Source organism: Staurois parvus, unplaced genomic scaffold (genome assembly GCF_062004578.1).
Source record: "Staurois parvus isolate SC_StPar_1 unplaced genomic scaffold, SC_StPar_1.0 ptg000657l, whole genome shotgun sequence".
In the NCBI taxonomy this organism is placed as follows: domain Eukaryota; kingdom Metazoa; phylum Chordata; class Amphibia; order Anura; family Ranidae; genus Staurois; species Staurois parvus.
The window spans coordinates 6838826-6861708 of NW_028318453.1; the positions used below are offsets into that span (position 1 = coordinate 6838826).

Consider the following 22883-nt stretch of genomic DNA (forward strand, 5'->3'; position numbering starts at 1 on the left):
TACGTATAATATTCAGTAAATTTAACTGTACATAAAAATTCTAAGATACTGCAGAGATATTAAAGGTAATGGTCAGGATTTTCTGATATACTACAGGCGTGGTTGGTGACTAGAAACCTGCTGCATGAGACAGTCAGAGACAGTGAACATGTTACTTGAGACTGCAAGAGATCATTGCCATCAGTGTAACTTTGCATATCAATGCTTCCATTCCCACTACTGAGGTCTTAAAAGGCTGCATAGCAAGTACCAAGAAGCCAAAGGCTGGGCACCTGGGACAGATCATCAAAATGTAATAACTTGTAAAGAACTGAGCGACAAGCAACAAAGGTATATCCCCCCCAAAAAAAAAAAATAAATATATATATATATATATATATAAAATAAATAATAATTAAAAATAAATATATATATATACATTAGTAAGAAAAAAAAAATGGGGCTATCATTGCTGAACTAGCAATACTGGGTGACCCTCAGACTGTACTAAATCCTTGAACAAATATGTAGATCAGGAAACTTATTGTAGAGCAGTGATTGTAGCTACCAGGTGTCTCTTATGACAAGTTATCTTAAAGAAAAATATACATGCATTGCAGCATGATGTACAGTACATTATCTTCTCTTTACTTGTATTTGCAAACAAGATCAAAATGTGTTTGAAAAAAAGCCTTTAAAGTATTATCCTGTATTTTCTCTTAAGTCCCCTACTTGACGTTAAGCCCAGAAACAGCAGTAGACTAATTATGCAATATGCATGCAGCAGTAATTCAAATCTTGTCTTGTGTTTGCACTGCAAATTTCTTTCAAAAACATATGCAGTATCTAAATTAGTATTTATATCTAAAAAGTATTTCAAAAACATAAAAAGCTTTTTGCACATCACAGAACAAAGTGCATTTCATAGGCAAAAGTCTGTGATATCATCGTGCAATCTTAGGTCCAATAACTTGCTAAATAGAATGAAATTCAATTTTCTTGCAGGGTTTAGGTTTAAAAAAATCTATACAAGAAGTTGACTTGTTAATCAAAGAAGTCTGAATCAAACAACTATGTCTTTGTTTTCTTCTGCTAAAAGCCTTCTAGTGTATGTCCAATCAAAACTTTTATTTTTATTTTTGAATAGAGTTTGGAATGATCAGAATGGTTTCACTGTTCTGTTGGGAAGGTTCCCCTCTTTGCTCCATTTACCAAAAAAGGAAGAAGTGGAGCAAACTCCAATAAAAAGTATTTCCTACTCTCCTAAGAAAAAGATTTAGGACAGATTAATACCTTCGAATTGTAGTGATGCATGGTAAATGTGTAATGCATGGTTTGTTATCCCAGGTCATGGAATCATGTGAACCTTGGTGCACTGCATTGTGATTTGATTTGAAAATAATTATCACCAATGCACAACAGACCAGCATTTTAGCGTACCACAATGCACAAGTGTAAACTATTTGTGCATTCTGCTGCACTGTAAAAAAAGCGCAAGTCTGTTAAAATATCTATTATTCAAAGATGAATGGGCTTTCTTACCGTAATGCATGCTATCATTACATGGGTGTAGTAACAGACTGCAAGAGCCTGAATCTGAATTTAATTAAAAACATTGTGCAGTTTCAAATGTTTTTGCTGTTATAACTATGATTTTAGTTATATTCCCTGTGTTGATTGCTTGTTTTACCTTGTAAGGATTTGCTCACATGTTATGGCTGCAGTTTGTAGTATAATGGCTAATTGGTTTCCCTATGTCCATCTGTTCATTCATTTAGCTTGTCCCTATTTGCTAAAGGAACTGCTAATTTCTCATTCTTGGACACGCAGCAACCAATGCCTTGCCATGTCTTCTGTGTTGCTTTACAAAAGTGTTGATAATGTGATGAAAATACGTTTTCTTCACTGCTCTGCCTGCTTGTGACTGTTTCAGATCTAATTACTATGCAGCTTTTACCTGCAGAACACTGAGAAACCCAGGCATATGTAGATTGTTTACAGAAAATGTCAGTTTTTAAACTGCAGTCAAAAGTCATGCATTAATCTGTGCAGTGCCATGTAGCATGCCTCATGTCTGAACACAAACAGAAACTTCTGACACCAGAATTTGGGGATATACTCTACTAGGCTGTGCAAACAAGGCAACAAATGACACACTGAAACTCAGTGGCGAGCCATGCATTTCAAACCTAGGCCTTCAGTGATGTCCTACCTGAATTAATCCAACAAATTTTGGCTGTAACCTAAAAAAACAACATGGAATAATGGAGACATGACAAAGTGGGGCCTTGATTAGCCAGGGTTGACTGTACAAAAAAATTAATTAAAATGCATTGTACTCACCAAAATACTGATTACTTACTTAATGAGTACACAAAATACATCCTTCTGAACAGACTTCAGTTACTCTGTTGTTCACGTTATCTGTGTGTTTCAGTTCTAACAATAGGTTCTTTTCTATCGCCAAGGAGGCTAATACTGAAAGTCGAGTCTGTCCAGTCGTATTTTATGGCATAAGTTTTAATTTGATTTAGGGCTGAGAATGTCCACTCAACAGAAGCAATGGACACAGGGATTGCACTCCTGCTAGATGACCCCGGTGTTGCCAACTTAAATCTGATTGGTTAAAGCTACAGTTTCATTGCCAATTACTGTAAGCTATAGGTGTTGATTCTGAAGGCCTCAAGGTGTTTTTCTTTGTATGTTTTTTTTTTACCATGGCAACACATGATGGCTATCATGGCTGAAATATGTTTGGATAAAAGCTCTAACATAAGCATACACTGCTGGAAGCAACGGAACCAAAAGAAAAGCTATGAAATAAAGAGAATAGACTATATTGGGAAAAACACATGGAAAAAATATATTCAAACATAAGTCAGTGATTCTGATAGTTTAGGCAGTGTTTAGGCCAGCAGAGAATGCCATACTGGCCATGATGGCCCACCACTGACAAGATCAATGCACATCTTATACAGGTGAAAAGCACAAGGTGCAGGCAGGAAGGTTTATAATGCCTTTTATGATCCCATGGTGAGGATTCTGCTCAATTTTGTTCTGGTGAGCACACAAAAAGTAAAGTTAGTCTTTAATAATAGGAACCCAAAGATTCTCAAGAAGACTTGACCACTCTATCCAAAAGAGAAAACATTTACTGTATTTCATTGTATTACTCATTGTTTGAGAATAATATTTCTTTCTGGGTATAACATCTCTTTTTTATAAATTACAATGACAGGCTTAGTATTATTTGCAGATTTATTTCATGTGGGTTATGAAAGATACCTTTATGCACAGTGATCAATTCAAGGAAACTATTATGATATGTTTTGAAAACATGATACTGCTGTGCTACCCTCATTTCCATTATACTTTGAAACAGATTTAAGTAAACTTGTCATGCAACTAGGCAAATATTCTTAGACCTATTGTTTATACTCAGATATTGGGCTACATACATAGAGGGGATGTACTAACAATATGAGATTGTAATTTGCATCAGCCTCTTTTCTTTTTGGTTTTAAAATATTTATTAAAAACATTTAAAATTTTGGGGTTTTTTTGGATGGTATTTGGAGTACCCTAAAGTCCCAGTGGAGTTTTCTCTTTGTCTGTAGCAATGAATCACTTTATTACATTACGGTAATTAAAATCTACCTCTTTTTAACATGAACAAAAATATGGTTTTGCTCACTTCTCAGTCTAGCTTATTTTCTCTGGTTACCAATCATTACTGCAGTTAGTCTAATAGTTTCAATAACACAGAGAAAAAAAGGATCACAAAAGGTGTCCCATGTATACTGATAAGTGCAAACAATGAAGAAAACAAGGTTATTTAAATACCTTAAGCCATATTGAGAATATTTTTGCTTTAAATCTGGGTAAATTAAAATAGACATATAATGTACAGTACATATCTGCAATACCTGCACATTTCACTGTGTTTGCTCTGTTTAAAAAATCTGTAAGTACTGAAGAATATATGTTGATCTGCAAGAAATCCAGTGCACTTCTAATTTTCTGCTTGAGCTTGCAACACAGTGGAGGTTATGTACTAAAACTGCGTGGTGCAAAATCTGGTGCAGCTCTGTATGGCATTATAAACAGTTATATTTCTCTATTTGCAAAGTTTTTTAAAACTTGAAAAATGAGCATATATTGCAGAGATGCACTAAAAATGCTTTTATTTTAACTTTTTTTCCGAGATATAGTCATGTAAAAAATAAATGCAGCCAATGGAAACGCTTCACTTTTTCAACATATTTTAACAGATAAACATTGGATCTTCATTCATTTGGTGCCTGCACATAAAGATGATAGCTAAACAAATGACACATGATATCAGCATAATGCTCTCCATCTCTCCACCACACCTCTCCACACATTATGAGAGGTGTGGTAAGAAAATGCCTTTGCTGTCCGTAAAAAAAATATTAGAGCAAGACTACAGTTTTCCATTGAACATGTAAGCAGACTAGGTCCTCTGGAACATTGGGGGTTATTTACTAAAGCTAGAGTGTGCAAAATCTGGTGCAGCTCTGCATAGAAACCACTCAGCTTCCAGTTTTTATTGCCAAAGACTAATTGAACAAGCTGAAGTTAAACGGTTATTGGCTACCATGCACAGCTACACCAAATTCTGAGTGCACCAATTTTAGTAAATCTCTCCCACTGAGCAGAAGACTGGGCAATTAAATATTTGGTCTTGGTTAACAATAGACATGTCTCCTGCATACCAAAGACAACTTTTTGAGAAAAAGAAGAACTGTGAAGCATAGTGATGAAAATGTTATGGTTTAGTGTTGGTTTGCTGCTTCGGGGCCTGGGCAGGTTGCAGTCATCAAGTCAACTTTACATTCTGCATAATCTCAAAGTGTGCTTAATAAGAATGTGGTGCCATCTGTCCAAAAGCTGAAGTTGAACTGTTCTGAAACACACTAGTAAATGCAGCAGGGAATGGCTCAAAAATATGTAATAGATTCCCCCAAGAAATTTTGTGGGGGATTTTGAAATCGGCAAGGAAACCTATAGTGTAAGCATTTTACAATTAAAGAAATTTTGCATGAGGAAGTGGTCAAAGATGAGGGGATGAGAAACGCCACACCGATAGCTCAATAGGTGGTAGAGGAATGTGAACTGCTTCAGCTTTGAGCTCCTCCTAATCCATGCCCCTGATGCATTTTTCCCCTCCCACTGGAGCTTAGTCATAGAGGTTGGTGGGGCAAAATGCATCAGTGACGTGGATTAGGAGGAACTCAAAGCTGAGGCTGTTCACATTCCTCTCCAGCTGTTGAGCTAGTGGTGTGCGGTGTCTCTCATCCCCTCATGCTTCACTGCTATCTGGATAAAGCATAAGACTGCACCCTTACATTGCTGTGACACACCAGATTTTTTACCAGCAGAGCACCTTGAGAAGCACTACAAGTGGTTATAGGGAAGTAGCCAAAGGTTTCAGAGACTAACTTATACAAAATGTCTACAAAAAGCAATTTATGCTAAAGAATGCTATACTAGCTTATAATACCTCTTCACTATTGATATTTTGATGAATATATATTTGCTAAAGATTTCTTGGGTTTTTATTCAAATTTATCACCTTTATCTGCAAGCACTGTCTAAATAAATAATGTTTGCCTAGTCAAATGTATTGAAAGAGTCTACAATTTTCATTAGGTGTACCTAATTTTTTAATGACCGTACAGCTGTATAGCTAACCTATGTCACATGTACATATCTAAAAAGAATATCATTCCTCATAAAGGGAAAAGATGGTGTGCTGTGCGTGCAATATACCTGATGCACCAATTCCCAACAATAAAGACGGTGGGCATGTATTGTGGAGGAAAGAAGTTTACAGACCCGAATGATGCCATTCACCACTGGTGGTGTTGGAGGGACGTTAGTGTTTGGAATAAGTTGTCTAACTCTTTGATCAGTTATTCTCATTGAAGCATGTAGTCCTCCTGTGTCTATGACAAAGTTTTATCCTTCTAATCAGTACCTAATTACATAGGTTACATTAAAAAACATTATAAGACAGATCTCACTCACTGCAGTGATATCAGAAGAGTTCATTTCAGGTTTTAGCAAGGTTTCTCGCCCTTTGAAAAGGTGTTATAATGCAAAAGGACTAAAAGGAAACTTTTTTATTTGTTATTTTTTTTTAATAAATGTTTTATTTTATATTCAAATGCATTATTAATTCAAACTTGTCTTTTTCATTATAGATGGTCTGATATTGTCATTTACCGTCTCTGTTGTCATTGGACTGGTAATTGGTGGTATAATATGGCTTCTACTCACATGCATGTCCCGTCGTCGAGCCAGTGCAGCTATATCCCCAAGAATGACAAATTCATCTAGTCGCCGTCCTAGAACCTCATCTCAAAACCATTCTCTAAACAGATCTGGGTTTTACCGCAACAGTAGTTGTGAACGCAGGAGTAACCTTAGTTTGGCTAGTTTGACTTTTCAAAGACAGACATCACAGGAGCAAAATGACCCATTTAATCGGAAACCTAGCTTCAGAGCATCCACATTCCATCCATTCCTACAGTCACCTCCACTACCTGTTGAAGCTGAAAGTCAAATGGTTACACTTCCCAGATCCAACAGCGCATCACCAACGCTTAACAATGTAAGCAATCTCGGCCAGCCTGAATTCCATTGGTCAAATAACAACTTGCGTCTTGGTCACTCCACTCATACTCCACCACCTGCCTATGAAAGCATTATTAAGGCTTTCCCTGATTCTTGAAAATGATGTCTAAATTGCTGAACTGAACAGCTTAAAATCATTTTCAGTGGATGGAGCACACGAAAGGGTGCCATTTGACTATTTTAGTGCTTTCTTAAAGAAGAGCTCCTGTTTAAATGACAATCTGAATATAGCTACATTGAGGGAGCTGTTAATTTTCTAAATATAATTGTGTATGCGATCTTTTAATTTCCAGGCACTGGGACAACGGTCAACAAGCATATTAACAGATCAATAACTTCCACAATCCTGACTCATTTTATAAAGGGGTAATATCCCTAGCCTGTGTTTACTTCACATTGAAACATGTACAGGGGAACTTCCATTTTTTATTCCTCTAAATATGATTGATGCTCCAAGTAAGAAAGGAAAAATGGCTACTTTAGTTAAGATACCGCTATGTCTTTGTGCTTGAATTAGAATTGTCATCAATATTTTATATTCTATAGCAATTATACAGTGTATACTTACTATGTCAAATATACACTGGTATGCCAAATGCTACTCTTGCTTGTAATAGCTAAATGTTGATTATGTTTGTATATTCTTCTACATTTGTTTGGTTAAATAAAAAACATATATATATTTAAGAGTCCAATATTTGAAATTTAAAGTGTGTGTAGAGTCAAATGGTTTTTTTTTAGCTTATGGAAGGATTGGAACCCCTGTCACGTTTTTATTGCTGTCATTGCCTTTGCTAGGTAGATTTACACTCTCTATTGGTCATGGCGATCATTACCACTGGGACAGAGAGTAATGGTGAATACAAAAGTTATAGTTGTCACCAGAATAAAGGGTTAAGATAAATATTCCAAAGAGAAAATCTGTTCCAGTGACAACTGTCTAAGGGGAGATTTGCTCTCACTTCCTATTGTATCCCTGGGACAGAAAATGAGGGAAATCTGCCCAATGATATACAGACAGCAAAATATAATCTGATTAGATTTTAACCCTTCCGTACATTATAATAAACAAACACATTTTTTTGTGTAGACATGCAATTGAATGAAATGTAAACTTGACACAGACATGGACAATTCAGTCTGAGAGTATGAGGAAAAATACATAACCTGAGGTTTTTATTACTACAAACACATGTAGAAATAATCAGTAGATCCAGAGTTCTAGGCAGCTAAATATATAAGCAAATCTCAACCTTTTCCATAAAAGTGGAACTTGTCCCAACTTAGTCAACAAGGCTGACAAACCCACTAAAGGCAAAGGGTGAATTTATTGAATTAAGATATATACTGACAAAAGTGGCAATAATTAGAGCTCTGAAGAAGAAAGGATCTTCCTTTGAAACGCACCAGTTTCACCCTGAGAGTCTCCTCTCTTGATGGGATTCGCATGAGTCTCCTATGTGCTTTGATGTTGGATTTTATATGTCCTAATTATTGCCACTTTTGTGAGTATATATCTTAATTCAATAAATTCACCCTTTGCTTACTGAGGTAAGGTGCAAGGTTGGTGCGCTTTTAGATCAGTTTTTGGACAAACTTTCATATATTGTTCTATCTGCTCATTTTTTATCTAGGTCTCTGAGCACAGGAGGTGTATTTTTTTTCCACTGAGCCCACTAAAGGAACAGAAGGAAGGCTTGGGAGGTGGAAAGGAGTGAGATCTGTCTTTTACAGAAAAAAAGAGATCTCCCTGCCTATATCTCTTGATGTACTAGGTAGTACAAAAGCAGTAAAGAAGCGTTAAAACAAGCCTTCACCTACCTCTGTAGCTGCAGGCATTGTGGAACAATTTATCCTCAGTTCAGAGCAGAACCTGAAGAGATTTTCTCAGCAACTCAGTTCTCCCAGCAGCCTGATAACCCTATAATTTAACATATGATCACAGAATAGATCAAACTCTTTCATGTTTCTCTTAGGGATATTTTTTTTAAGCTTGGAAAGAAATGATATTGTGTCCTTTCCAAAATACAAATTTGCATAACAATTATGTATGATCATGTAACATACTAATATATTGTATCTGCAGGATGTCTATGAGGCTAACTACAAATTTCAGTGTTAAAAAAAAACTGGAACAAAAGTGGAGTCGATGTTCTGAACAACCATCTAGGTTCAATGTTTGCTTTTTAATGAAGCAAAGGAATCTGGTTGGTTGCTTAGAACAATTGATTATAATTGACACTAGTCTTGCACTCAGTTCTGGAACTTACATTTATCCCAGAGATTTACTGTAGTTTCTGTGTCTTTTTTTCTACTTTTTTATTACTTCTGTATTTGGTGTTAGGAAGACCACGCAGTAGCAACTGAGACATGCAAACCTTTGGGTTGGTAAAATTTAGGGACACAGCAATCATGCATTTTCAGAGTAATGTTCCCTTGAACATTGGAAATTTTGCTTTAAGTAGAACTATTCTTTAAATACAGTTCGTCTAACTGTCAATATGTTATGTACGAGGAACAGAGTTAAAAAGTGATACTAAACCATATCCTTATTTTCCCATAATAATCCATACATATCTGCAACCTAATGCCCCTGTAATCTATGTTTATTGAAATAATTTCTTACTGTGATTTTCTGCCAACCTGTAATGTTTTTCTATAGGCTGCTGAAGCTCCTGTTTCCCACCTCATTTCCGTTTGTTTGGACCAAGCAGTGCACATTAAATGCAGTCATGGGTATGGCTCTATGCATACTACAAACCCCATGGTCCAGAGTCCATAGTCTGTAGTCCATTTTGGGAGTTAGCAGGAGAGGGTGGTTAAGATCCTACATACAGTGGGAGCATGGAGAACAAATTTAGCCACCCTCTTAGAGAAAGTCAGATTACAATTTAAAAAAAAAAAGAAATTTGGAGATTTGGAACAGGTGGAAGGCAATGGAAGGTTATTTTTTCTATCTATCTATCTATCTATCTATCTATCTATCTATCTATCTATCTATCTATCTATCTTTTTTTGTGTCACCTTAACAACCACTTAACAGAAAGCTGAGAAAGCAATATTTGATCCTGTTTGAATGAACAAGCTAGACAGTGCGCTGTTGAACCAATTATGCTATCCCCAACATTTTCCGCAGACAGCCTGGCTCCTTTCTGCTCTGTACACTACACTGTAGATGTACCAGCCCTATTAGCCAGTAATTAGTGCAGTCGCACCCGCATGCAGTGTGAAGTAATATTTGCATAGCAGTGCTGGGTTAACACCATAGAAACTTAAATGAACTATCTCATTTTTAGCATAGCTATTTTTTTGAATTTAGTATGCTTGCTAATAAATTTTAATTGTTGCCTGGTGTTCTTCTATAATGAACTTTTGCTTTGATAAATATGTTGGGTTTTAGAACACATGCTCTTCTTACTAAAGGAGAATGAAGATGATAACAAACTTTTCGTTATTATTATATCGTTTTTGGAAGTTGTTTTTTAAATGAGTCCTGTCTACTTTTTTAAATCAAAAATTTGTTATATTGAATATGTTTGCAGTTATATAAATGACCAAACCAATATCCAGTACAAAATGTTGGGTGACATTAATATAAATACATTTTATATGCAATGCCGGAATTATAATGGAAATTCGTAAAAAAAAACAAAAAACAAAAAAAGAATTGCAAATACCCTTATATGAAGAATAATTTTTTTTTTTTTAAAATAAGGGTATATTTTTTGTTATGTAAATGTATAAGAATGATGGAAACATATATTGTTATGTAAACGCATGAATGAGAAATAAAATGCTTTTGTGATTTTCCTGTGCACATTGGTATCTGAGTTGTTTGGGACAACTTTTCCTTTGAACAGTTTTATAAAAAAAAAAAAAGCCTAAAATATTTGATATAATAATTTTTCTGATACTTATATCGTGAGAGAAAGGCATTTCCTGGAACACAGTGATCTAACAATTTACCTAATTTTCCCTGCAGATTTGTTTGCAACATTTTTGAACCATGGGTTTTTCCTTTGTGGAAACAAAAAGAAAACATGCTTCATTCTCCATTTGTCACACTCTTTTTGGCACAAGCACAGCTCTAGAAAGGAGTCCAATTAAAAATATTATATTGATAAAATATTAATTTTTTTCCAATGATTTTCCAGTGATTTACACATTTTGGACTACTGACTATTAAATAACCCACCCTACCAAGGATATATTTCATATCACTGAAACTTTAAAGTGTAGTGGGATAACAACTACTTTATATTTGTTACATTTTCATATAACATAGCATAACGTAAACATTTAAAACTTTCTGGTTACCTTTTAAGTGCTTTTTACTTGCCTAAAAAATCATCACATCTTCTGTCTGTTCTATTTTCACAGCTCTTTATTATCAGTTGTAAACTAGACTTGAACACTAAGGGGTATATTTACTAAAACTGGAGAATGCAAAATTTGGTTCAGCTGTGCATGGTAGCCAATCAGCTTCTAACTTCAGCTTGTTCCATTAAGCTTTGACAATAAAACCATGAAGCTGATTGGTTTTTATGCAGAACTGCACAAGATTTTTCACTCTCCAGTTTTAGTAAATCAACCCCTGTCTATCTTAACAAAAGTAAAACATTTAGAAACTGCTTTTCTGCATGGTATGTTAATGAGGGATAGTTGAGGCTGTCCCTCAATGAAAAACTCACTTGAGACTGTACTGAATTTATTAGAATCAGCCAGGGGCAGACTGACAACTCATGGGGCCCCCGGGCAATAGGGGATTATGGGGCCCCTGTGTCCTTGCCCAAATGCAAAAAATCCTATGAAAAGGTACCAGGGGCATCTCATGGGGCCCCCTACTGACCCTGGGCCCTCGGGCAGTGTCCGAGTTTCCAAATGGTCAGTCCACCCCTGGAATCAGCCATGTCTCTGTAGAAACATCAAAAATGTCTGGGTCATGTGCCTAGAGGCTGTCCTGCTGCATTGCAACCAAAGGAGGTTGGCTCCTCAGAATGGGCACCATTCAGAAATTATTTGCACTTTCTGAATGAAAGCAAAGCATTCTCTGAATGGACAAGGTGGAAAACTTGTCATAACCACACAGCCTCTTCATGGGATATACATAGTTGCAGTGGTCCAAGCTGGACCAGTGTAACTATGTAAAAAATATACCATACCATTCATCTTTACGTAACATAGAGAGTTCAACAGAAAGTGAACACTGTTCAAGGTATGTGCACAGAATGCCTTGTCTCCCATTCAAAAATAAAGGTACCGGTCTGTCTCGCCTCTAAGATCAGCAGGAACAAAGATAGGTAAATGGCTGTACACTCTAAAAAAATGTAGAACTTTATTGATCCATATCAAAAAAGGTAAAGATATAAAAACATGACTGCACAAGGAGCGCAAGGAGGTGAATGTTAATGTGTTTCACGCACAAAATAGTGCTTACTCATAACACAAAGTAACTGAGAAAAGCTACCTCTTAACCAGTGGAAGGAGTAGAGTTCAGAGGACTTTAATAAATTCAATGGTGAAAACATGTCAAGCATGCTAGAGCAAGCATTTGTAATAGTTACACTATGTTGAGATTTTTTTTCGGTTTTCTATGAATGTAAAAATATTTATTATTATTAAATTTATGTCTGATATACTGGAAGAGAGGTGGAAAGTTCCAGATGATTTGAAGTTGAAATCCTGTTTAACTGTTTGCTATGGATCTTAAGAGTTATCAAAGAGCTAAAAGGAGGAAGAACAGCACAGGACGAAGGCTGTTGCTAGAGGCAATTACCTGGAGAACTGATGATCAGGAGGCTGTAACACAAGTGTTTATAGACCTTCAGAAATGTGGTTCTGACATTTCTTTTGAGTGCTGAATCTTAGGTATTTGTTCGTAATTGAAAACGCAGCTGTTAAAGTACTATTGTTGTTACTTTGCAGCCCAGAGTCAATCGAAAATGGCACTACTGGAGTGAACTGTGCATGTGGGACAACATGGTAGGATAAATCCGGGGATGCCTATTTCCCAGGGTCAGACCTCAAAACAGGATTGTCCCTGGGAAATGGTGACAAATGGTAACCTTGCTTATTCCTGCCTGTGTCTTCATTGGAAATGGCAATATCCCTTTGTAACTAACTAAAAAGAGGTATTAAAAAGTATTGTCATTTGGCAATAAATACATTGATACCACCCATTCTGATAGGCTGTGGATGTGTACATAGAAGAATGGGGGGTCACACATGATATCATAGAAAACACTGTCAAAACTCACCAGAACTAAATGACATGTTTCTGATATAAAAGCCACTAAAACTTTACTGTCTTTGATAAAAAAAAATTAAAGTGGTTTTAAAGGCTGAAGGTTTTTTTTAACCTAATACATTTTCTGCATTAATGTAAAAAAATCCTTCTGAATGCAGCCCAGCACCCCTTTATAATTACCTAAGCCTAATCTAGATACAGTCATGGCCAGCACCAACATAAGGCAGCATAGGCAGCCGCATTAGGATGCTAGGATACAAGGGGAAGAAAAATGTGAATCTCCGGCCACTTGGGAATTGGGGGGTGGATAGCAGTACCAGTGCAGTGTGGCTGGAAGATGGGGGGTGGGCAGCAGGGTTCCATGTCCTTCCACATTGCTTTTCAGGCTAATATTCCCCATGCTGTTTTCTTGTCTGGCCCCTCTCTCCTGCCCCATGAAGGGACACTTAGTCCAGTGTCCCCCCAGCCAAAGTACCGGGACCCCCAGAGTCACCTCAATCCCTCCCTGTGTGCACATTCCAGTGCACACTTCTCCCAGACAAACAAACTACCCAAGGCTGGTTCAGCCTTATAAGAGCTGGATCCCCAGAGGACATTGAAGGCTTGCTTTCCAGCCTCCTGTCATACAGGGCCTCCTGTGCTGATCGCCCTGTCTTTGTTGCTATTGCTGCTGGTGAGAGCCCTAGGAAACTATGATTGCGTGCTCAGAGTGCAACCAGCCGAAGCACTGTATGCTTGCTCACTGAGTACAAGGCGGACACAGTGGCACAGCCAGACCATGCTGGCCAAGATCCAGTACTCACACTAACCTGGCACCTCAGTGACTGAGATAACCCTATGTACTTCGTACACCATACCCCAGCCCATCTCCCCTAAGGACACGGACCCCATCTCCAGACCATGCTGTCTGACAGGGCTGGTGCCAGCCTCCCTGAGGTACCAGGATAGGGTGGGAGCATTAAAATTCAAATCCCTAAGCACTTGGGGCTTGGGAGGTGTCAAGCAGCACCAGGCAGGGTGGATGGAGGATAGGGTCAGCAGTACCAGCAAGGGGTGGCTAGAAGACAGGGGGTACAGCAATACCAATGCAGGGTTGCTGGAGGCCAGGGGTTACAGCAGTAACATTACAGGGTGGCTGGAGGGCAGGGGACTTTATCAATACCAGTGCAGAGTGCCTGGAGGACACAGGGATCTACCAGTACCAGCACAGGGTGGCTGGAAGACAGGGGGTACAACAGTACCAGCATGGGTTTGCTGAAGGTGGCGGGGTACAGCAGTACCAGCACGGGATGACTGGAGGACAGGGGGGTGATTGGGCAGCAGTACCAGTGCAGGATGGCTGAAAGATGGGGGGAGGGGGGATGCATCTTTGTATTTGCAGACAAACATCCTTGCACTGGCCCTAGATCCAGCAATGTGCAGCTCTCTCCACTATCTCCCTTCTCATTGGCTCAGATAATTGTCAATCACAGTCAGTAAGGAGGGAGCAGGGGTGGGGCAGGGCCAAGCCGTACTCTGCATTTTTATGGGCAACAGAGCTGGCTTGCGAGTGAGTCCACACAGTGCCCCCATAGCAATTGGTGGGGGATCCAGGAAGAGGAGGTAAGTATGACATGTTTGTTATTAAAAAAAAAAATAAAGGATTACAATCTTTTTAATGTGATCTGGGATATAGCCCAGTTTGCCTGTTCTTAGTTGGTATGGATTATGGTTCTCAAGTCTGCTCACTGAACTGCTTTATTAGTCAAGCCCAACTGTATAAAAACATGCATAGTAGGTACAGTCTTTGAGCCTCATATTAAAACTATATGAAATGTAAGTAAATATAATAGAGGTGAACATAAAAGATAAAGAAGTAGTGGATGTACCACAGATATTGAGTATGTTCTGTCACAAAATGATTTCAGTGTTTCTAACATATTGCACTATAAGGAAATTTTCCTATCTTACATGCAGGAAGAAATGTTTCCTGTTTTCAGTTCAATTTAGGAAATGATTTCTTGCCATTCTTTGAGTTATACTTCTTAGTCAACAGGATGATGACCTGTACAGTAAATTTAAAACAGCCTTGAAAACTAGTTCATTCTTTGTCCCGCTATGTAATAAAAGTGTTATACAAAAGTGAAATCAGGAATGGCATGTTACATAATAGGATTCGGGATATCCCTACTTCCATTCCCTCATACGACATTTTTGCTGTTTATATGGCTTAGCTATCCTATTTTGGGCATTTTCAGCAAAGAATGCACAAGGCAATATATGTTTTGTACTGACTTCTTGGTTAAAGCGAATTGGCCATTTTAATCTGGTAAAATATAAAAGCCTTGCTTGGCCTCATGGGAAGCATCCAGTAATGCAGTATTACCTATGTACAAATTGAAATACTTTAATCAAGGTTGTCCTGGGAAGTTCAATAAGGTTTGGCAACCCTGGATGGAACAATGAACGTGCTACTCTGTTGATGTTTTGCTTTATAACTGGTTGCATTGCTACTGATATTGTTGTGAGCCCTGCTCCTCTACGCCTGATAGGTTGCACTGATTTATCTTGTGTTTTTTGTTTTATGTCTTTGTACATTGTTGTCTCACTGTAGTGCTTTCTACTGCTTGTGTGTTACGGTTATTCTACTATGCCATTATTTCAATAAACAATAATCCTGGATGTTAAAAAAAAAGCCTTGCTCAAGATGAATTACTAGCAGCATTTCTGCATTTCTAGCTTAGGTCCTTCCCTGGATTCCCAGCCATGCAGTCCCACCCCCAGATTCTGCACATGTGCAGGTGTGCCACATGGATTCAGGTCCTGACAGAGCTCCGCAGCACATCTAAGCATGTGCAGTTTTCTTGCACATGTGCACATGCATGGCTTTCCCATGCATGCACAAAAGACGACTGTTATGAAAGTGGCAAAACTTTGCCCTGTTTTGCATATGCAGGAAATGTTCTGCACATGGCAGATGTGCCAAAGGGCTCTGGCAGCACCTGAAGGCTGGGCAGAGCTCTTCGGAACATCTACGTACGTGTCATAATAATGAAAAGGGAGGAGGAGCTGAACAAAAGGGGGCTGAATCTCCTCTTTAATTTGATGATAGAGGTTAGGTATAGGTCACATCAGGGTAAATGGTTAGGGTCATAGTAGGTCTAAACCCTATATGGACAATATTTAGTTTAAAAATATTTTTTTAGCTGTAGTTCTCCTATAGATTGCAGGAGTGCAGTTTGCAGCCAACAGCCGGCTAAAGCCCACTGTCGGCTGACATCACAGAGCCGGTCCAGGCTCTGAAAAGATCCACTCAGAAGCCTGGAATGGTACCTGGCTAGGCCTCTCACTAAACTGCTGAGAGCCTGAGCCAGGTGCTCCGACCCCTTCACAGTCTAGTCACGGCTCTTTGCACAGAGTGGAGGGGAGAACTAAGCAATCAGAGATCTCTGATTGTTCAGTTCCTACTGCAGAGCTGGCAGCGGCATCCACCTTTGTGAGTATACCTTTTTTTGGTCTCCTAGCATTTTGCTGAGGGCATTCCCTCATCAGCAACCAATTTAAGGGAACCAGACACATTTTATTTCCAGAACCACTGTGTGGACCCTGCTCTCTATAAAAATGTAACCATCTCTGTTCAGGCCCCTTAGACTATGATCACATGAAAGCTTTCACATGGCATTGTCCAGTATGCAGGCCATGCTGAATTGCTCAATGCAAACACAAATGTTAAAAGATACAATTTTGCATTAAGCTACAGCTATTGTTTTCTGTTTATGGACAGTTTACTTGGCAGTGTTCTGCTGAGTTTGGTGGCATATCAGGTCTGCTCGTTTAACTGTTCTCCATATATAGCAGAGTTCATTATTTATTTAGTTAGTCCTTTTGTCTTTCATTCTTCCACTCTTCTATCATTCTCTTGACCATCTCTCCATTTGTCTTTATCATGTCAGACTAATCTGATTCAATTTTTTGATCATACTACCAATATTTTGTGCCAGGGTGGTGCTGTGGACATAGCATATTCGATTTCAGCAAGGCATTCAATACAGTTCCACATAATGAACTAATACAAAAGTTGTACAAGCTAGGACCTAACCCTTGTGTGGTTCAGTGGATATGCAGTTGGCTAAAGGATAGATACCAGAGTATGGTTGTAAATGGGGTTCACTTGGAACAGAGACCAGTCACTAGTGGTGTACCACAAGGCTCTGTACTAGGTCCCGTTATATTTAATCTATATGTAAGTGATGTAACTAAGGGTTTGTTAGGCAAGGTATGTCTTTTTGCTGAAGATACAAAGGTGTGTAATAGGGTTGATATCCCTGAAAATGTCTGTAACATGAAAAATGATTTGGCATTGCTTGAAGAATGGAGTGGAAACTGCATTTCAATGTTTCTAAATATAAAATATTGCACCTAGGGAAAAATAATCCGTTGAGAGAGTACAACATTTGGGGTACAGTGTTGACCAGCACTACAGAGGAAAAAGATTTGGGGGTATTTCAGATGATTGCAAAATAAGCAAACAGTGCGACCAGGCATTGGGGAAAGTGAATACAATAATAGAATGCATCACTAGAGGGATCACCTGCAGGAGGAAGGAGGTCCTGATTCCCCTATATACAGTAAATCTTTAGTGAGACCTCATTTAGAATACTGAGTCCAGTTCTGGAGACCTCACTTACAAAAGGTTATTGATAAGAGAGAATGAGTCCAGAAACAGGTAAAAAAAAATGATGAAAGGTCTGGGAGCAACAACAGAAACAGGGCAGACTCGATGTACCACTCAGCCTTTCTTCTGCCGTAATTTTTCTATGTTTCTATTCTTTTTTCAAATGTTATTTATCTGTCTCATCCTATGACAGCTCAGGGGCAATAATGGGTGGAATTATGTTTTTTACTTTAAATAGGTTCCTGTGGGCACCTTTCTCCATTTAACCATGACTTTTTTTGTGACATCATTGAGCGCTATAGAAACGAAAGTAAAATAGTTACTAACAAGGCAACATACTGTATATACATCAGTCATGGCCTTGGAGCTGCATGTAGGTGGAGAACTTTGTATAAAACATACATTCTGAAGGACTTACATTTTCTTCTAGATCTGTACTGAGCTCAACAAAGTTACTAAATATAAAACTTGCTAACAAGGAAATGAAAAAAAAATCAGGCAATACTAAACAGATCTGGAAATTAATGCATGTATTAAAATGAACTTAATTCATATTATACTAATATAATCATGTATTAAGGACATTATGTTTCTGTAATCTGATGTTGGTGTTCATGTATTATAAGCACCATAACCTGTACTGTTTTTATTTAATCTCATAATTTTTTAGATTGCCAAGAACTTTTCGTTATGTTGTTTTGTTATAATGTAATTTGCTGCTTGTGTGGCATCTATAGCATCACCGAGTCTAAAAACAAGACCAATCTCCATCTTTTGTATTGTTATCAATCTTTGTGCAGCCTACTACACAAACTGTATTGAACTTTTTTTTTAACAGGCCTGGGCCACAGCTGGTCAAGTCACAGGAACTTAAACCAGCCCTTACATACCCAGCAACAATCAAATCTATGCCTGCTATTACACACTGATTAAACTATGTTCAGCTTAAAAGTTAAGTCAAACTTCAAATACCTGCAAGAAACACAGCCATAATAATGAAAATGGCAGAAGAGGAGAGAAGCGGAGCCAAATGAAAGGGTGCTGAAGCTCCTCTTTAAGTTGATGTTAGAGGTTAGGTTATTGGTCACATTAGGTTTAAATGGTTAAGGTTAAAATAGGTCTAAACACTATATAGACAATATAGTTTTCTAAAGCACTCAGGGCTCATTTTTGAAATGGAAACACTCATGCAGCACACTAGTCCACCTCACTACCTGGGAACCCCTGTTATTTACTTGTTTTTAATAATGGAAATAGACTCACAAACACAACTACTGCATGTGCATTGCTATAATTCACATAGAAAAGGAGTGATGTATCAAAATATTTGTACCTAGAAGTCACCAATAAAATTCAAACCTGCTTTGGAGGATTTCATCTGACTAATAGTTCATGAAGTAGAGTGGAAATTACATGGCATAGTCACATGCTACTAGTTCTCCTAGACAAATAAGCTTCTGTCCACCATTCTGACCCTGGTTTCCCTTTCTCATAAAAGACTTTGACTTATATTGGACCAAGCCCCCACCCTAAACACCAACCACTTACTGCTCCTTCTCTGTAATGGCACTTCAGTGATCAATGAGGTTGATCTCAGTAGGCAAGGGCTAGCAATTAGAGGCAGTAGTACGTTGGATCTTATGCTGCAGACATACAGCTATAAGGCTATAGGCACATGAGTGCCTAGGTACCTGCACATATCAGGAAGTACAGTGCTATATTTTTCAGGGTACTGCTTAACTCTTATAGTTGCTCCCTTGGTATCCTGATTTAGCACGTGTGGTTTTGGCCATGTTATGGTGATGCCACAATGCCGTGATCTCAGCAGAAAGTGACCTCCTTGATAGGGACATGAAAGGCAAGGGGGTAGATGTGCCAGGATGTTGCAGTGAGTGGAGATCTCCCCCTCTGGCAGCTGGATTGGATTGATATAGTCAAGAAACCTTCAGGAAAACTCAACCGTGTGGCATGGTGAATAAATTACTATATGGCTGGGAATTTGGCGGTAAGGTACAATGGGGCGTTAATTTGTTGATCAAGCAGGTTGTATGGTTAAAGGGGAAACTACAGAGGAGGCTGTATCTATATAAATCCCCTCATTATCTATTATGTTGCCTGTGTATGTGATCAATGATTTTATCATAATGGTAAATAAAATAAAGTGCTACACTTAGATTTGATAGTTGTAAAATTTTAAATTTAGATACATGCTTGATATTTTGTGGTATTTTGGATTTATCCACTATAGAGAGAGAAGTAGCAGGTGGACAGGAGGTTTATATGACAAGTACCTGCTTTTCCCCTTGATGATTTTGGTGGATCAATATTGGTAAATGAAAACAGCTGACTTGGAGAAGATTAACTACTTCCCCACTGGGCCAATTCTGACATTTCTCTCTTATATGTAAAAATCATAATTTTCTGCTAGAAAATTACTTAGAACCCCGAAACATTGTATATACACTGCTCAAAAAATGTTTTAAAAAATTAACAATGTTTAATCGGAGTATAGCATCAAGTCAGTTAAACTCCTGGGATATTGATCTGGTCAGTTAAGTAGCAGAGGGGGTTGTTAATCAGTTTCAGCTGATTTGGTGTTAATGAAATTAACGACACATGCACTAGATGGGCAAAACAATGAGACGACCACCAAAACATTCTTTTCCCTACTCATCTTTTCTGAGTGCTTTTCACTAGCTGTGCATTTGGCTAGGTTCAGTGTCACTACTGGTAGTACGAGGCAATACCTGGACCCTACAGAGGTTGCACAGGCACATCAATACATGCTATTGCCAGAAGGTTTGCTGTGTCTCCCAGCACAGTCTCAAGAGCATGGAGGAGATTCCAGGAGACAGGCAGTTACTCTAGGAGAGCTGGACAGGGTCATATAAGGTCCTTATCCCATCAGCAGGACCAGTATCTGCTTCTTTGTGCAAGGAGGAACAGGATGAGCACTGCCAGAGCCCTACAAAATGACCTCCAGCAGGCTACTGGTGTGAATGTCTCTGACCAAACAATCAGAAACAGACTTCATGAGGGTGGCCTGAGGGCCTGACATCCTCTAATGGGCCCAGTGCTCACTGCCTGGCACCACAGAGCTCGATTGGCATTTTCCATTGAACACCAGAATTGGCAAGTCCTACCACTGGCGCCCTGTACTTTTCACAGATGAAAGCAGGTTCACCTGGATCACATGTAACAGACGTGAAAGGGTCTGGAGAAGCCATGGAGAACATTATGCTGCCTGTAACATCATGCAGCATAACCGTTTTGGTAGTAGGTCAGTGATGGTCTGGGAAGGCATATCCATGGAGGGACACACAGACCTCTACAGGCTAGACAATGGCACCCTGACTGCTATTAGGTATCGGGATGAAATCCTTGGACCCATTTTCAGACCCTACACTGGTGCAGTGGGTCCTGGGTTCCTCCTGGTGCATGACAATGCCTGTCCCCATGTGGCAAGAGTATGCAGACAGTTCCTGGAGGATGAAGGAACTGATACCATTGAATGGTCCCCACACTCGCCTGACCTAAATCCAATAGAACACCTCTGGGATATCATGTTTCAGTCCATCCGACTCCGCCAAGTTACACCTCAGACTGTCCAGGAGCTCAGTGATGCTCTGGTCCAGATCTGGGAGTAAATACCCCAGGACACCATCCGTCGTCTAATTAGCAGCATACCCTGATGTTGTCAGGCATACATACAAGCACATGGGGGTCAAACAAACTACTGAGTACCATTCTGAGTTGCTGCAATAAATTACAGCAAAATGGACTAGCCTGCTGCATAATTTTTTAACTTTGATTTTTGGGGTGTCTTTGAATTCAGTCCTCTGTAGGTTGATAATTTTCATTTCCATCAAACAATGGGGTATCCTTATGTTCCTGCCACATTACCCAGTCCATATCAGTATAGATATCCAGCATGATATTTTCCCCATTGAGATCTGTTGTGCTTTCAAAGTGTTCCTTTAGTTTTTTTGATCAGTGTATATTTTAAGCAGAGGCCCAAGAGAATAAAATGCTGGGTTATGCAATTTTTTTTTGTCCGCAAGTGACAAAATACCCGTTGCTTCCATTTTTTAATGCTTTAGAGATGATCAGGGAAATTCTAGTACCTGTTCAGCTTTACATTAAGCTGAAAGTAGCACTGGCTTCAGTCTCAGGCTCCACGAGCCGCTAGAATTGCTTATACAGAACAAAGGATCAGCTGCTGAAAAAGAAATACCGAGATGATGCCTATAGCTGCAACTGTCTTCAGAGTCAATAGCTAAAGACCTCCAAACATCATGTGGCCTTCAGATTAGCACAACAACAGTGCATAGAGAGCTTCATGGAATGGGTTTCCATGGCCAAGCAGCTGCATCCCAAGCCTTACATCACCAAGTGCAATGCAAAGTGTCGGATGCAGTGGCGTAAAGCACACTCTCACTGGACTCTAGAGCAGTGTAGATGTGTTCTCTGGAGTGACAAATTGCACTTCTCTGTCTGGCAATCCGATGGACATGTTTGGGTTTGGTGGTTGCCAGGAGAATGGTTCTTGCCTGACTGCATTGTGCCAAGTGTAAAGTTTGGTGGAGGGGGGATTATGATGTGGGGTTGTCTTTCAGGGGTTGGGCTTGGCCCCTTAGTTCCAGTGAAGGTAACTCTTAAGGCTTCAGCATACCAAGACATTTTGGACAATTTCATGCTCCCAAACTTTGTGGGAACAGTTTGATGATGGCCCATTCCTGTTCCAACATGAGTCCTGACCTAAACCCGATAGAACACATGTGGGATGAATTAGAGCAGAGACTGCAAGCCAGGCCTTCTTGTCCGAAGTCAGTGCTTGACCTCACAAATGTGCTTCTGAAAGAATGGTCAAACATTCCCATAGACACACTCCTAAACCTTGTGGACAGCCTTCCCAGAATAGTTGAAGCTGTTATAGCTGCAAAGGGTGGGCCTACTCCATATCGAGCCCTACGGACTAAGACTGGGATGCCATTAAAGTTCATGTATGTGTAAAGGCAGGCGTCTCAATACTTTTGGCAATATAGTGTATACTGTATATCTATGTCTATATCTATAGATAGTAAATAATATAAATTATTCGATAAAATTGCAAATATGGCAGAAGATTCTGTAAATGTTTAACTTTAATATCATTTTTACTATGAAATGTTTACATTACACATTTTACATTTGAAAAGAGAGAAGAATGTTAGTAAGAGCAACATAAAACCACTTCAGATAGCAAAAACACAATTATATTATTTTTGACAGCTTCTGTTTTAAATAAACTTTCTTCACAATGTTCATTTTAGTCTTGTCACTTTTAAAAAGCCTTTAGAATAA

The 22883-nt window shown here is 38.8% G+C and overlaps 1 protein-coding gene across 1 annotated transcript in view; it reads left to right on the top strand.

Annotated features, from left to right (window-relative positions):
- MYCT1 (MYC target 1) overlaps positions 1 to 10456 on the top strand; it is a 51114-nt gene extending 40658 nt beyond the window's left edge. The window contains exon 2 of the mRNA XM_089694292.1: positions 6207 to 10456. Coding sequence (XP_089550418.1) covers positions 6207 to 6736 — 530 coding nt within the window. The 3' untranslated portion in view covers positions 6737 to 10456. The remainder of the gene's footprint in view (positions 1 to 6206) is intronic.
- The last annotated feature ends 12427 nt before the right edge of the window (positions 10457 to 22883 follow it).